Here is a 17,216-nt window from a genome sequence, read left to right as displayed (position 1 = left end):
GATTGTCAAAGCATAGAATTAAAGCGGGTCCTGGCCCCTAAATGCATATAGAAATTATCCTGTGGAAAAGACTGGTTGACTACATCATGGTCAAATTCCTGTAAAGCATTATCGCTTTTACATTTATAGGACACAAACAATGAAAAGTATCTTCTCCTCTCTCTGATTTATTTCTTACAGAAGGAATTAGAATTAACCATGAGTGGTACCAAAAGACCAACTTCAATAATTCATGCTTTCAGCAATTTTGATCTGTTCTTTCAGAGGAACATAGAGGCTTTCAACAAGGTTAAGTAGAAATCCATCTGAACCATGTTTTGCTAAAAGTGAAACTGCAACAGGAAGGTTATCGTACATCCCCAATGGTATTGTCACCTGATTGGAAACAGTATTAATATATCTTTAGATTAAAAAAAAGGAGTAAGGTGATACATGGCAATTTGTCTTGATAAGCTGATAGTGCAACTTACCTGGCAAAACCCAGAAACTCCAGCAATAGAGAGCAAGCTAAAAGCTCCGACACGAAAAGTTTCAAGCTTAGTTGCCTCTGTTTGCAGTTTAGGTGGAGGACCAGGAACTGTTGGAATTGCAAGGATACCAAAATCCTGCAAAAAATTATTAAAAAATTAAATTTGAAAAGGGAGCACTGAAAGAAGTGACCTGAAGAGGATTATCTTATTAGAACTTGGTTATAAGAGTGAAAACCATAGATTTCAAATAGCACGAGTGAATTAAAATAAAACTGGACATTTCAGATAACTTGCAGGGGTAAACATTGTCGTTTCCACCTTGGTGCAGAGTTTCTACGAGTAATAATACCTGAATTCATTGAAAACACGTTGAGGATCTAAAATAATAATATTAAATCTTTTGTGCAATGAAAAGAGAAGTATTAATCACTACTTGATAATTTCATTTCATTTGTGTCTTTATTTTCACTTGTGTACCTTAGTGATATTATTTCAACCATATAGCAATCCAACTACTTAGATTTTTCAGGTTCAAAATTTGGGAAATGAAAGCTGAATGCTCCGTCAATGGTTCCATAACTAGTTATTTAAAGAAAGAGAGCATGAGCAAAATGTGACGTGTGTGTGTGTGTGTGTGTTTATAAACACAGATATGGATAGATGTATGTGTATTTCAGTTTGAAAGCATATTTAAAACAAGAATGGATTAGAAAAGATGCTGAGAAATCCAAAAAAGTTGGACCATGGAATTATTGTTAACTAAAAAAAAATTGTTCATTGAACCATTTCTGTGCATGTATGTGCGTGAGAGAGAGAAAGAAAAAGAGACCTCAAGCAGAGATGTAAGAGCAGCATGGAGTTCATTCCTCACAGTATGACAGATGTTGATTTTTTCATCTGTTGTTCTAATGGCTTCCCAGATCCTTTCTGATATCCCTGGACCTAAATCAGGTTTAATTGAAAGAACCCAATCTCCATGATTGTTCTTGAACTCGTACCTATACTTCAAGGACAAATCACATTTTGAGGAAATCAACTTTTAGGGAAATCAAAATATTGTAACACAAGAAAATTGAACTATGAAATCTGCATTTCAAATGCAGTAGTTCAAGGCCTAGAAAGCCAGGCAGTTCTATTCAGGATCCAGACCTCTGAAGCAACCGCATAGAACTTGAAAGGGCTACTAGAGATGGTATGTTATACTCTTTCTGTTCATTGCTTTTGTCCATAAAGTGCTTTAAACTTGGAACTCTATCGTTAACATAATCGCCAAGGTTTATATGTTTTACAACTTCCCCTGGAAAAACCACTAAGCACATAACTAGATTATACAAAAATTGATACTTATACTAACAGAACTTCTCCAATAGCATCAAATTGAAGGATATATGCCACATTATCAAGACATTACCTCCAAACAATTTTTCCAGAGACTTAAAAAGAACCTGAGTCACTCGATCACTTGGAATACTCAGAAGTTGGAAACAGTCATCTGGAATAATGATGCGATTAGGATGCACAGGATCCATATCAGGTAATTGCAATAGCAAGTGTCCAATTCGATTCAAGATGATAGGATCCCTAGCAAACCATCCTGAATGATGAATTTTTGTTAACAAAGAGAGTTGGAAAATCAAAAATAATTCAGGGAAATATAAGTCATTTCTGCATAACTTAATACTAACTTATGATATTAGACTTGCAGGAAGAAAATATAGCAACAATTGAACTGCTAGAAAAAAATTGTCATTCAGTTAGGCATAAGTACAAAAGACCCTTCCCTCCAAATCTCTTTTGATACACTTGCATCGATGAGAATGAAGGCACATCCTTGACTGGCAAAGCATCAAAATTATCAAAGACAAGAAAAATAAATGGTTAGGTTTTCAACCATCATGCCAGAATCTCCCAAGGTCTCCTGGCATTTCTTACATATTGCAGAAGACATGCTATTTATGTGGATAAAATTGGGTCTGTGAATTCTACAGCTTAGACAAACTTAAGTTAAAATATAAACATAAGACTGTATTCCATGATGTAACAGAACAGGAATAACCACAACTGAATCAAATACAGCAATCCTATTTATTCACACAGATTAAAGAGTTGGTGTGAGACCTCATGACCCAAAAGCTGAGTTTGTAATGACAACCATGTAGAAGTATTGCTTAAACCAAACTTAACCATCAACCAAGGTAAAGGTTGGAAGATTTTGTCATCAAGCAGCTAGAGTTAAAGATTCATATTTGTTGCTCACCAACAGTGTCAAAACTCTGTGCCATGGGAGTAACACCAGTAGTAGAAACAATTCCATGTGAAGGTCGGAAACCATAAATTCCACAGAATGCTGCAGGCACCCTTACACTTCCTCCAGTGTCAGTTCCTGCAACAAATGTCAAAAGTCAGCCTTCATGTGTATAAGAAAATGTCAAGAAATCAAGATTACAAGCTTACTGGAAGGAGAAGAAAGAATAGAAAAAGAAATATCACCTAAAGAGAAATCTACAAGCTCAGCAGATACTGCTACAGCAGATCCACTAGAAGATCCTCCAGGTACCCTATCTGGAGCACATGGATTAGTAGGGGTTCCATAATGCTTGTTTTCTCCATTTATACTGCAATGAAATAATTAAGGTCATCATAGAGGGCTAATGTGTGACGTGGAAGTCAAAAACTGTGTAAATGAAGAATTGAAGCATATGGTGTTGGCATTACTGGGGGCTGTAAGTCATATGTAATAAGCCAGACACCTGTACAAGGGTGTCATATCATGTCGGATACTTCAATTTGTAGTGTAAATTTTTGTTTCCGATGCCATATGCTGTACTATCCTTTCCGATTCCAGTTAACATATAATAAGGTCACTTTATTTTGTTATTCCTTGGCACTTGAAAACAATGTCATCACCTAAAATGGGTTAATTGTTGGAATGCTAGTGAATTGAAATCTTAAAGGGATGACATTTCATATTACATTACCATCTCCACAATGAACCAATTTAAGATAATGGATTAATGCTTTTCCAGTTTTAACAAAAACTTAATAAAATGATTGCCTCCCAAGCAACCTTCAATTTTTATGCTTTTTGAAATATTAATAAAAAGTTAATGAAATAATTTCAATCAATGTTACTTCAAAAAGCCCCATTAGCAAATTGTTTGCTCAGGTAGATAATTAATGCTCCAGTGGAAAACACAAATTCAGGTAATCAAAAACATTGGAGTCAAAACTCGAATTGGCAAAGACAAAACACAAGTCAAGTAGGTGAAGTCTAAACTCTAAACCAATAGCTTCAGAACATATACAAAATTCATCTCAAGATTGAGTATCAAACATAAATGAGCAGATGAACATAAATGAAAAACTATGTAGCCTTAATAATAATTCCTGTGAATGCGGGTTCTATACAAAATCTGATATAGAATCCATAGCCATATCAATACAATGTAAGTAGACACTTTGGGAGAATCTGAGTATCAGGGTGCCTTATCCATGATAAAGACAACCAGTTTTGAGATGACAAATCATTTTATTTTCAGCTCTAACCTGTAGGCCATTTCATCCATGACAGTTTTGGTGGAAAACACAAATTCAGGTAATCAAAAACATTGGAGTCAAAACTCGAATTGGCAAAGACAAAACACAAGTCAAGTAGGTGAAGTCTAAACTCTAAACCAATAGCTTCAGAACATATACAAAATTCATCTCAAGATTGAGTATCAAACATAAATGAATGAGCAGATGAGCATAAATGAAAAACTATGTAGCCTTAATAATAATTCCTGTGAATGTGGGTTCTATACAAAATCTGATATAGAATCCATAGCCATATCAATACAATGTAAGTAGACACTTTGGGAGAATCCGAGTATCAGGGTGCCTTATCCATGATAAAGACACAACCAGTTTTGAGATGATAAATCATTTTATTTTCAGCTCTAACCTGTAGGCCATTTCATCCATGACAGTTTTGCCAACACATGTGGCGCCTGCATTTAAGACAGCCAAAACCGCCGGAGCTGTTGATACGGCAGCCCCATGAGTCCTTGCCCAATCCGGATTACCAAACCCAGTGACATATCCTTCAACATCAAATCTGCTACCAAAAACTTCAGAATTCAGAACCAACTTACCAAATTACAATCAAAGAAAAGCTATAAACATGTAAAAGTGAAATGACTAAGGCCCATTACCGTAAATAGAGAATGTGTGAAATTGAAGCGAGAAAACAGTCATTAAGGCAAAGTATGATATCGAAAAGAAAACAGCTTACAAGTTGCCAATTGAACCACAGAGACTTACATGTCTTTAACAGCAAAAGTAAGACCTTTTAAAGGGAGTTGTTGAGGAGGATGTAAGATGAATCTCTCCATGAAAGCACCGAAATCAGAGAGCGTCGCCATGTTTCTACTTGCTATTGGTACTACGAAGCACCACTCAGACAGAGGCCAACTGACATAAAATCTAGTTTTTTCTAATTTTTGTGTGAATTACTATACAGAAGGATTCTGGTAAAAGGACGAATTTTTGTCTTTTCTATTTCAAGATAAGAACGGGATCCATTAAGAAAGGATTGGTAAGGCTCATGTCTTATTGGGTGTAGTAAAATGTTCTCTCCCTGAATACTGGGTGGACATAGATTGCTGGTTATATGGAATCCGGATCTCCTGCTAAATGCATTCCAACACTCCACCAACATGGCGGGTCCCAGTCTCATGGTAAAATGAATTTGCATCCGCCCCACAACGTCCCACATCACATTTCTGCTGTGTATTAGGAACATCTCCCGATGATGACGATGACATCATCAGTTCCAGTATTATCATCGGGAAATGTTTTCAATACACGGCGGGGATGTGCTGTGGGGCAAAGATGTGAAATCTGGTAAAATGTCCAATCTCATATTACATTGATAGGCTGTTTGGTCATATTTTGTTGGCAGGTAGATCTAACTCGGGTCTAAGTGTATGCCCTGTCCCTTTTGACTTTACTCAGCAGGTGAGTTTATTTGGTCAAAAGTTAATCGAGTAAGCAACTTATTCACCCTTCATGAGAGTATCCATCATCTAATAATTAATACTTTTCAAAAAAATTTGATTGCTGTAAGACCCAGTATAACAGGGTAAGAACATGAAAATCGAAATCAATTATCCAATTGACCAATTTATCTGTGAGAGACTAGCAAATGGGAATGTACCCCAAACTTTGAAATGTTTCAACTTTTGGAGAGAGAAAATCAAAAGTAATCACTTTTTCATTGCATCAAAAAGCTTGATCTCCGTTAAAACTTTGAAACTTGATCTGTATGCAGAACCCAGCTATCCTGGAAGCCGCAGAAAGTTACTATTGCCAATAAACCAAACCAAGGTAGGTTGGGCTAGGCTTGTATGTACCATCGGCCCTGCCTAACCCAACTATATACACATTCGAACAGCATGTTCACTTGTTCAGGGCCACGGCCACAGCACTTGAGTTGGGCTGGGCGAAGTTGAATACGAAGTGATGTTTGGAAGACATTAGGATAGCCTTGAACAACCTCAACCAACCCAAAACGACCAAACCTAATACGGTAGCTTAGCTTTATATGTATAATGTGAAATGAAATGGTGGGGTGTTGTTTATGAATATCATTTGCAAAGTACACTGCAACCCAATGCAGAATTCTGAAATTACAGTTGTCCATAGTCTACTAATACCCCCCTATAAACCGCATCTTGCCTATGGATTTAGCATCAATCCACAGTCAGGATTCATCCCACCTGTACAGTAGGACTAAGAATTCTGAGGTGGGCTGAACAGTCATTCTCCCTATCATTTAATTGGATGTCTATGCATATTTGCATGCACATGTGCATGTACGTGAGTGTGCCTGTCTGCATATAGTTAGACCATGGCCCATAGAGTTAGACCATCCACGTGGAAACACAAGTTTATACTTTAGTCGTCTAAGGCCATGGCCACCTCACTGCCCATTGGCTATCCAAGTGGAAACAATCTCTTGGCTGCACTGTTGCAGCAGTATATATGTACAATAAAGCCCTCTCAGCAAACGGATGACCATGACCCATGACCATGAGGCAGGCTCATTAACCGGTGAAGGGTCTTAGATCAGGCTCGACTTGCAGTCATATCGTATGTGAGATCTTCTTCAATATCCTTTACTTGTGTAAGGCATTCCTCTCATTTTGCCTCGTATCATTTAATTTTAAATTACTTAAACCATTTTAAGCTTGCTTTTCTACAATTCTATCAGACTCCCCAAGTCCCAGCATACCCTGTCCTTAGCAAAGGGTGGACTGGATTAGGGCCAAGGTTGAGTTCAGCAACTCAGAGGTTCAAGTTCATCCCAGCAATGTTCTTCATACTCGAATCAAATGGGTACCCACAAAGTGGTCCTACTATTCCATCCCTTCTAAACTTCTCCTCCACAGCCAAACACCTCAATACAGTGCAAATGAAAACAAAGATTCTGCATTAGAGCAAATAAGGACCTTCAACAGGAAACAAAATCTCTGTTGCTCATTAGTTCATGCAAGTGACAAATTGCTACTGTGCTTCTAAATTTTGATGTATTCATTTTTCAGTCACCATTATCTGAATCCTCGTCAAAAAGATGAAAATAGAGAACCTGTTGTGTTTGTTCATGTACTTCTGCACCTTTACTAGTTGCATCAGGAGCATTCAAACCCAAACATTCCAAGTAAACTTTGTCGTATGCTTCAATATTTAATCCCGAGGCAAGAAAAAGTTCAATCTCATTTACAAACCGTTCTGTTCTTTCTGTAAAAAAAGGCCTGGCAGCATCAGAAACCGCAGTTTTAAACTCTTGTTGGTTTTGTTCAGGTGTACTTTTAGATCTTTCTTTTTCTTTTCTGCAACAAAGATAAATACAAATCCTTCAGCATGCTCATGAATTCAAAGGATCACTTTACTACCTTAGCTGTGGACTTTATTTTAATTCTTTTTCATCCAAGTCCCATATTCTTTTAATGGTCCAAAGGAATGCCATTGCTTGGATGGTCATGATAATCTGAGTAGGACCCAGATCATATTTGTGTTCAATCATTTTCGGGTGAAATTGTGAAACTCACCGTCTCATAAAAGATTCAACCAAACCATGTATGTGATGCACAATAATATCCACGTCCTCCTCCTATAAAGAACTTGATGTAGTCAGCTAATTATAACCGATTTAATTGCTAAGCAACTTAAAAGGGATAACCAGAAGTACAAGAATTACGACCACTGTTAGTTCATATTCCATAAATACAGAGCCATACTGGTGGCTTATATACAATGGATAAAATCTATCTTTTCATCATTGTTGAAGATTAATTAGTTTTATGATGTTTTTCTGAGTAGATGTTTTATGTTAGTTGTTAGATAGGAGGTGGAGACCACAGTAGTTATGTGAGTCCAAATTTTATTATGTTTTTTGAGTGTTATATATGCTGTTTTATGTTTTGCCGCCCTATAAGGGCATAGTTGTCTTTGTACTATTCTATTATTTTAGTATAAATAATAAGTGAAGGGGGCGGCCAGATTATTGCTCTCTTTTCTTTCAACTTCTCTTCTTCTCCTTCTCTCTTCCTTCTCTCTTCAAGAAACTACTTTCTTTTATATTTTTAATTCAGCAGATTTCTACTTGGTATTAGAGCATCGGCTAGGGTTTCTTGAAGCATTCTCATGCAGCCCTAGATCAGTCGACTGCATGAAGTAGTAAAGGGCTGATCAACCTGCTATAGATTGCCCAGTTCTTGGAGTTTTTGGTGGGATCTAGACATCATAAAGGTGATCTACTGTTCGGCATCAAAATCAGGAAGAACTGGAGTACGGGGAAGAGTCCTAGAAAAGTTGGACTCTTTGTTTTTTGTCTGATCTTGAGTGCCCAGGTATTGTTAGTTTTCTTTTGATTTTCTGAAGAGGGCGGTTTAGTTTCTGAAATTTTCTAGGCCTCCCGGAGTGATCGATTCACTTTTCTCTCTATTGGGAGACGTGGGGAGGAGAGAGATTTCCCTCCAGCTAGGGTTTTCTTCTTCCAGAAGGGTTGGTTTCTGTGTGTGTGGTATTAAATTATTTTTTGAAGGTCTCCAATCTATTTTTTTCTTATTGTTGAACTGTTTGAAGTAAAATGGAGAGTTGGAATACCGAGATGAAATCTATCGGTACTGTGGGACTGGGTGTTGGAGGTAGTAGTGATATTTTTTGGTCTGGGATCATTACTACAGTAAAACTTGATGGTACAAATTATTTGGAGTGGGCACAATCAGCTAAGATGGCTACTGGTGCCCGTGGAAAATTAGGGTATCTCACTGGGGAGGAGAAGAAACTTGATACAGACTCCTCCCAATGGGTGCAAGAGAATTACATGGTAATGTCTTGGCTGTGTAATTCTATGTTACATCATATTGCAAAAAATTTCCTATGGGCTAATACTGCTAAGGAGATTTGGGATGGAGTGACTGAAACCTACTCTCAGAAGCAAAATGAAGCCAGAGCCTATTAGTTAAGAAATCAGGTGATAAGTATGAAACTGGGAGAAAAACCTCTTGCTGTGTATTTCTCCATGCTGAAAACCCTATGGCAGGAAATAGATCACTTAGAAATTGTGGTATGGGAAAGTGTAAATGATGCAACAACTTATCACAAACTGGTAGAGAGGAATAGGATTTTTGAGTTCTTGGCAGGGTTGAATCCTGAATTTGACATTGCTAGGCAGCATGTTCTTTCTAGGGAGGGTGTGACACTCTCTCAGCCCTATGCTTTTGTCTCTAAAGAGGAAAGTAGGAGGAATGTAATGCTGAGACAGCCTGAGATTGACCAATCAGGTATGGTTGGTACAACAAAACCTAAGCCGAATGGAAACAGGGGGAGTAGTGAGACTAGAAGGGAAGATAAGGACTTGGTGTGTGATTATTGCAAGAAGCCTAAGCATACCAGGGACACTTGTTGGAAGCTTTATCAAAATCTTATGCCTGCTCGGATAAGAAACAAGAAGGGAAATGCAAATGTAGCCACTATAGAAGACTCTTCAGCCCCTCTCTCCCAAACTGATTGGGAATCCATTGCAGTAGCAGCAGTGATAACAGAATTGGAGAGGTTTGGACAACTTATGAGTAAGAAAGATTCACCCAGCTCTAGCCTTCCAGATGGACAACAGAATGTAGGAGCCAACTACACCACTTCCTTTGCACATACAGGTAGTTCATATGCAACTGCGAATCTTGCATCCATTTCAGGTAAGGAGGGACCTCCCTAGATTATAGACTCAGGAGCATCTGAGCATATGACTAATGCCCCTACCATTTTCAGTTCCTATCAGTTGTGCTCTGGTAGAGACAAAATCTCTACAGCAGATGGTTCGCATATGCCCATTGCTGGGAAGGGGACAGTTAGAGTGACCAATGATATAACTTTGTCCTCTATTTTACATGTCCCTAGACCTCATACCAACCTACTGTCTGTTAATTCTTTGACAAAAAATTTGAATTGTTCTATGACCTTTCTTCCTGGTAATTGTGTTTTGCAGGATCTAGTGTCAAAGAAGATGCTTGGGAGTGGTCGTGAGGTGAATGGAGTCTACCTTTTGGATGAGATTCCGAGACATCAAGGCCATCATGTTAGCAGCAACAGTAATAGTGGGTCAGAGTCAGTAAACCAGATTATGCTTTGGCACAACCGCTTGGGACATCTTTCGTTTAATTCTTTGAAATGTCTTTTCCCAAAGTTGTTTGAATCTGTTCAATTATCTACTTTAGAGTGTGAGAGTTGTCAATTAGGAAAGCATTGTAGACAGTCTTTTAAACCAAGTAATAAAAGAAGTACTTCTGCTTTTAATATTGTTCATACTGATGTATGGGGGCCATATCAAATCCCTTCCATGGGAGGATTCCGCTACTTTCTCTTGTTTGTGGATGATTATACACAGTATTCTTGGATATATTTGATGAGATCACGTGATGAGGTTCCTAACTTAGTATGACAATTCCACCAGATGGTTCTCACACAATTTGGAGTGAGAACTAAAGTTTTTATATCAGATAATGCCAGAGAGTACTTTGAGAAGGACCTAACCATATATCTCTTAGAACATGGTGTAGTTCATCAGAGCAGTTGTGCATATACACCGCAATAGAATGGAGTTGCTGAGAGGAAAAACAGACACATTGTGGAGGTGGCAAGGAGTCTTATGGTGTGTTATTCAGTTCCTGTGCAGTTCTGGGGAGATGCAGTTCTTACAGCCGTACATGTGATTAATCGTGTTCCTTCACAGACTTTGGGGTTTAAGGTGCCATTTAGCCTCCTTTTTCCAGATGGAGAGATATTTCATATACCTCTTAGGGTTTTTGGTTGTGTTTCTTTTGTTCACATTCTTGGCCCTCATCGCAAGAAATTGGATCCTAACGCCAAGAAATGTGTTTTTCTTGAGTATGCTCAAAACCAAAAGGGGTATTGCTATTATGACCCAGTGTCGATGAGCAGATTTGTCACTATGGATGTTACCTTTTTTTAATTCACATTCTTCTTCTCAAGTGGTTCTCCTCAGGGAGGGAGTTTTGGGGAGGAGAACTCACAATCTATTCCTCTTCCTGTTTCTGTGGTGCCTCCATCAATTCAGCCACCACCTGCACCATCAGTTCAGTCAGCACCTGCACCTCCAGTTTTATTACCTGAGCCACTATGGGTAGCCTCACAGCAATATTAGTGCCGGAAAATGATGGTTGACTCCACACATCCTCGACCCACACCACTCTGTCAGTCCTTCTGAAACTCTAGATTCGTCAGATACAGTTCCAGGTATTCCTCTTGAGCCTGTTATGTTTTCTGATGATAATGTTTCTGCCCCTAACACCATTGTTGCAGCTGATCCTATTGACCTTGATCTTCCCATTGCACTTCGTAAGGGGAAGAAAAAGTATACAGCCCACTGCATTTCACACCATCTTTCCTACAGTGCCTTATCACCCTCCTACCATGCTTTTCTTTCTTCCCTGGATTCTGTGTCTATACCCAGGAATGTTACTAAGGCTCTCTCCAAACCTGAGTGGAAAACAACCATGCAAGATGAAATGGATGATTTGGTCAAAACCAAACTTGGGAAATAGTTGATCTCCCCCCAAACAAGGAGACAGTCGGATGTCGATGGGTATTCACAATGAAGTATAAGGTCGATGGCAAGATAGAGAGGTACAAGGCAAGGTTGGTAGCAAAAGGGTATACTCAGACCTATGGTGTTGATTATCTGGAAACCTTTGCACCAGTAGCTAAGATGAGTTCAGTTCGTATTTTTTTATCTCTAACAGCCACCTATTCGTGGCCCTTGTTCCAGCTTGATGTCAAAAATGCATTCCTCAAATGGTAACTTACAGAAAGAGGTATGTATGGAGATTCCAGCAGCCTTTTATGAAAATGTTGGTAAAGGAAAGGTGTGCAGACTCAGAAAATTTCTGTATGGACTGAAATAGTCACCTAGGGCTTGGTTTGACAGGTTCAGAGGGGCACTCATCTGTTTTGGATACACACAGACACAGTCTGATCACACCCTCTTTGTGAAGAGGAGAGATGCTTTGGTGTCAATTCTGATTGTGTATGTGGATGATATAGTGGTGACAGGAAATGATCTGGAGGAGATTGATGATCTCAAAAAATCATTGCAGCAAGAATTTGAGATCAAAGATCTTGGTGAGCTCAAATACTTCTTAGGGATTGAAGTTGCAAGATCCAAGCATGGGATCTTCATTTTACAGAGAAAGTATGTACTTGACCTACTGCGAGAGACTAGGAAGCTAGGGACCAAACCAGTAGACACTCCTATTGATCCAAGTCATAGAATTAATGGTGTGGATGGTGAACTGGTAAAAGATGTGGGGAGATATCAAAGAATGGTGGGCCAACTGTTGTATTTGTGTATGACACGACCAGATATTTCTTATGCTGTCAGTGTTGTGAGTCAATACATGCATGCACCTCGGGTTCAGCACTGGGAAGCTATTGAGAGAATACTTGCATATCTGAAAAAACACCCTGGCAGAGGCATTCTTTTCTCAAATCATGAGAATCTGAAGCTAGAATCCTATACAGATGCAGACTGGGCAGGATGATTAGATGATAGGAGATCTACATCAGGAGTGTGTACCTTTGTAGCTGGAAACTTGATCTCCTGGAAGAGTAAGAAGCAAGCGGTTGTGGCAAGGTCAAGTGCAGAGACTGAGTATAGATCCATGGCTCATGGTGTCTCAAAACTTCTTTGGGTTAGATCTCTTTTGAGTGAGATTGGGATGAAAGCAAAGGAACCTATGATGTTATACTGTGACAATCAAGCTGCAATCAATATTGCCCACAATCTAATTCAACATGATAAGACAAAACACATTGAAGTTGATAGACACTTTATAAGAGAAAGGGTAAAACCGGAGAAATTTGTTTGCCTTATGTCTCTTCAGAGTTGCAGCTGGTTGATGTTCTCACTAAAGGGGTGGCAAGGAACAAACTTGAACATGATCTACACAAGTTGGGAATGTGTGACATTTACTCCCAACTTGAGGGAGAGTATTGAAGATTAATTAGTTTTATGATGTTTTTCTGAGTAGATGTTTTATGTTAGTTGTTAGATAAGAGGTGGGGACCACAGTAGTTATGTGAGCCCAAATTTTATTATGTCTTTTGAGTGTTATATATGTTGTTTTATGTTTTTCCGCCCTATAAGGGCATAGTTGTCTTTGTACTGTTCTATTATTTTAGTATAAATAATAAGTGAAGTGGGCGGCCAGATTATTGCTCTCTTTTCTTTCAGCTTATCTTCTTCTCCTTCTCTCTTCCTTCTCTCTTCAATAAACTACTTTCTTTCATGTTTTTTAATTCTGTAGATTTCTATGATCATCATTGGAAATTTGCCAAGCTAAAAAGATTATCAGTTTGAGTACATGCTGATGATTATCAATATACAGCATTTTCTCATCTATACTATTCTTCTTTCTTTTTCCAGCCACCAAAGGTATATACAGAACAAATGCAAGGTAATAAGTCAAGAGGTCAGTTAGTTAAAATTCTGAACTGAACCATGAGATCTTAGGTTCTGGGTGAGAGAGTGAATGGCTTGAAGAAGAACTTTATAGCTTGGGGAGCTGCTCAAACAAATCAAGAGTATTTGCAAGAAAATATTATCCTGATCAGACATATACCTGAGTCAAAACTTGAAATTCTCTTCTCAACCAACTTTGAAGCCACTTATTTGGCTGAAGATATCTTTGACGCTTCCAATATTGTAAAACATCAAATTTTTTACATATGGCACCTGTTGCACACAAAAATTTAAAAAAAGAAATTCCAAATAATGGGTTTACTACAATAAATAATTTATCACAAATATTGGAGAAATGGAAAAGACCATAGAATCAAAATAAATGCTCTTAATCTTGGATACCTGATTCACTGTAGTAGCATCTCAATCTATATTTGTGAGCTTCTGACAAGGAAAATCTGCAAAAAAAAGGCCCATTAGAATAAAACCTCTAGCACTTGCAAGAAAGAAAACCAGATACAGATACTTATTAGTACCTATTCCCAAGGTCATGGTTAATATAATGGCGTTGAAAAGAGTCTCCATCACATCCATATATTATAGAAGAGTTATCACTCTGGACGTTAAGAAAATTTTAGCAATGGAGCAAGATAACTTGACTGGAAAACTATCAGATTAAACATAAATAGATAGAAACAAAAGTAGTGGAAATAAACTAGAAGTAATAATGAAATAATTGGCAAGCCAACTTCTTGTGTTTGATGAATCAGCTTCAACAAACAAATGTAACAAGTAATTAGCTTCCATGAACAAATGCATCCTTAAGAGAAGATGAGGATTTAGAATGCCAATCCAAATAAGGTATACTAGGTAAAATCATGCTATTTGTTGATCATTGGAGGTGAAAAACACCCATACAAAAGGGCTAAGCAGCTGAATATTAGCAAGTTGCTGGTGGAAGGTGACTCCCAACTGACTGTTAGATGGTTGCAGATGGAAGAGTCCAGCATGTGGAAGTTCTCAAACGAAAGAAAGAAAATCAAGCAACTAACTCAGAACATGACTATAAGGTTTCAATGGGCTAAGAGGAGTACCAACTCCATGGCTAAACAGGGGGTGGGAAGATCTAATTTGTGAGCTATTCTGTAATATGTTTTTTCGGGTTTGAAAGGGAGGGTTAAGACATTTTACCCCTCCACTCTGGTTGTATCTTACATATCTCTTTTAATAAAAGTGCTGTTATTGATCAAAAAAAAAAACACCCATACAAATAAGATTAATTTGGCCCAACATTCCCACAAAGATTTATTTCCTCAAGTGGAAATTCTACTTAATATAAGTTTTTAAGCAAAGACAGTCTTATATCTAGGGGAAAGGATATCCATAATAAGTAAGCCCCTCAGTGCTCCTCTTCTACCAAGATTTGGCTTCAGTTCATGAATGAAGGATTTATTTAGTATGGCCCATCCCTGAATCTGGTAACATTTCATATTTGTTGATCTCGACACAAGGAGTAGAGTAACAAGCCATCCTAAGGCATAAAATTGCTTGAAGAATGGAAGGAGATTCAAAAGTGGTGGCAAGCCGGCTTAAAAATTATAGCCTAGTCACATGGCAATACAGAAACATCATCAGGGAGATAAAAAGAAAGGGATATGGTTATCGATATTAATTTGATACATGGATCAGCCAGTGGGCTAGCTGATGCTATTGGGAAAACAGGGTGTCCATAGAGGACATTTGTTCTGGGGGCTGGTGGAGAATATTAATGTAAAAGAATTTCTATAGTAACAGAAAAAGAAGGATGAGGTGGGCAACCAGCCTAAGATGGGGATGCCTGGTATCTTTGTATGTATCTCAATTGTTCTATTATTTCAATAAAATTCTAGTTGCCAAGAATAAATAAATAAATAAATAAATAGATTGCTTTGAGCTAAAGAAAACAACCCTATCCTATATTCCTATAGAGAGAACTACAGCTATTCATTAATATATGATCTAACCAACATTAGATAGGTGATTATTAAAAAAACAAAGCCTTCAACAAAGACTGGAATATCATATGAGACTCTGATAACTTGGGGGTAAAAGCTCAGTAAGACAATGCTCTCAGCAATTTTATTACCATTTAAAAAGAAAATGGAACATTTTCAACGGCAAAATAAGCAATTATGACTATTAACAAACCTTGCAGATAGGACATTTCAAAGTAGATTGTGAGTGAGAATGCTGAGTAGCAACAAAAGTGGCCCATTGAGAAATGCAGTTGTAGCAAAATCTGTCTGCAAATTTTAAAAGGTCGAACATATCAGACTGGTGAACTTGAAAAGATATTTTCAGAATTCATATCTTATAAACGAATGTTGTCTTCAGTCTTATATTCCCGGAACCACTCCACTGGTTAACCAGTAAGTGAACTAAAACAGACACTCCCTGTAATGGGGAAAAACTGAACAGAAATTATAGAATAAATAAGTCAAAGTATTATAGAGTTTAGATCAATGGGTCTAATTTTCTTAGAGTTTAGAACAACCCCACTCGTGCAATTGAACAAAAATCGCAGAATTAATAGATCAGTGAAAGAAAGAACGAATTATACGGAGAGAGAGAGACATACGGAAACAGCGATCCAAGTAGGCCTCCTGCTTTACAAGTCCGAGGCAGATGGGACAAGGGTTGATTGGGTCGGCAGAGGAAGAGGACTCGCTCTGGTTCATGTCTGGTCGGTGCTCCCTCTTCAGTCTTCATGCACATCGATGATCGAACGCTCCAGCGCCCAAGTTCCGTCTCATCTCATGAGTTATGACTCATGACTTCCGGATGGAGTTAGTCCCGGTTTTCCAAGTACAGGCCGGGTTTATATCGGATAGCCCATGGTCCAAAACCCGGAAAGACCTTTTACAGTTTTACAGCTTTACCTGATCCGGAGACATAGGCCTTCACAAACTTGCCAGCTGGCCCATGTACACAGAAGACACGGTGTCCATGTCCACCATCACTAGGGATGGCAATTTTTCCCATTTCCCCAGTCCCTATGGGGATCCGCCCTGAATGGGGCAAGGATGGGGATGATTTTCCCCCCGCGGGGACGGGGATTGAGAGAGCACTCCTCGCTTCATGGGGACTCCAATCCCTGCTTCGTGGGATCCCCACTAATAATGTAAATATGCATATGTATGTATGTATGTATACGTTATATATGTAATAATGTAAATATGTAAACATACATCTATATATTAATATTTTTAAAAATATGGTTGAATATTTTCTAATACAATCATAAATGTTAATTATTTTATTTTATTTTTAACTAAAATAAAAAACAAAAACAAGATGGTTAGCATTATAAATAATCACGGGGAATGAGGATCCCCGTGGGGATGGGGATGGGGATAACCTTGTCCCTGTTAGCAGGAACAGGGACGGGGACAGGGATGGAGATTTTTGCAGGGACGGGGATGGGGAGGCTCTCGTCCCCGCCCCGCCCTATTGCCATTCCTAACCATCACCTTGGCCCAGCTCAACAAACTATTGATACCAAAATGGAGCCAGTGGACCCCACCCCAATACGTGATGAAGCATTAAATGGTGGGCCCACTACTTGATATCCTCATGCAAGGGGATATTTGGAATCGTGGCTGTTTTTCAAACAAACGATGTCACATCGGATCCACATTTTGAAACGTCCATATATCTCATTATTTGGTTCAATCGATTATTAAAAA

At 38.4% G+C, this 17,216-nt stretch overlaps 2 protein-coding genes across 3 annotated transcripts; both read right to left on the bottom strand.

Annotated features, from left to right (window-relative positions):
* Positions 1-13: 13 nt before the first annotated feature.
* On the bottom strand, positions 14-5,125 carry AMI1 (amidase 1). 2 transcript variants are annotated; one of them, XM_010279846.3, is made up of 9 exons: positions 4,773-5,125; positions 4,414-4,566; positions 2,961-3,085; positions 2,728-2,853; positions 1,882-2,064; positions 1,620-1,779; positions 1,300-1,468; positions 471-605; positions 14-375 (listed from the first exon to the last, which is right to left on the bottom strand). In XM_010279846.3, the coding sequence occupies exons 1-9, from the start codon at positions 4,871-4,873 to the stop codon at positions 223-225; spliced, it is 1,305 nt and encodes a 434-aa protein (XP_010278148.1). In that variant the 5' UTR covers positions 4,874-5,125; the 3' UTR covers positions 14-222. The 2 variants fall into 2 exon arrangements, with proteins under 2 accessions (XP_010278148.1, XP_010278157.1); XM_010279855.3 differs by having other exon boundaries at positions 1,620-1,767; positions 4,773-5,121.
* Positions 5,126-6,925: 1,800 nt separating this feature from the next.
* LOC104612445 (RING/U-box superfamily protein) lies at positions 6,926-16,344 on the bottom strand. Its single transcript, XM_010279865.3, has 7 exons — positions 16,109-16,344; positions 15,679-15,773; positions 14,028-14,107; positions 13,894-13,949; positions 13,652-13,764; positions 7,562-7,623; positions 6,926-7,342 (listed from the first exon to the last, which is right to left on the bottom strand). Exons 1-7 carry the CDS (start codon positions 16,206-16,208, stop codon positions 7,051-7,053), a joined length of 798 nt encoding a protein of 265 aa, XP_010278167.1. The 5' UTR covers positions 16,209-16,344; the 3' UTR covers positions 6,926-7,050.
* Between the last annotated feature and the right edge of the window lie 872 nt (positions 16,345-17,216).

Source organism: Nelumbo nucifera, chromosome 4 (genome assembly GCF_055504915.1).
Source record: "Nelumbo nucifera cultivar China Antique chromosome 4, China Antique-T2T, whole genome shotgun sequence".
Lineage (NCBI taxonomy): Eukaryota > Viridiplantae > Streptophyta > Magnoliopsida > Proteales > Nelumbonaceae > Nelumbo > Nelumbo nucifera.
This window is presented reverse-complemented; position numbering and strand designations above follow the sequence as displayed.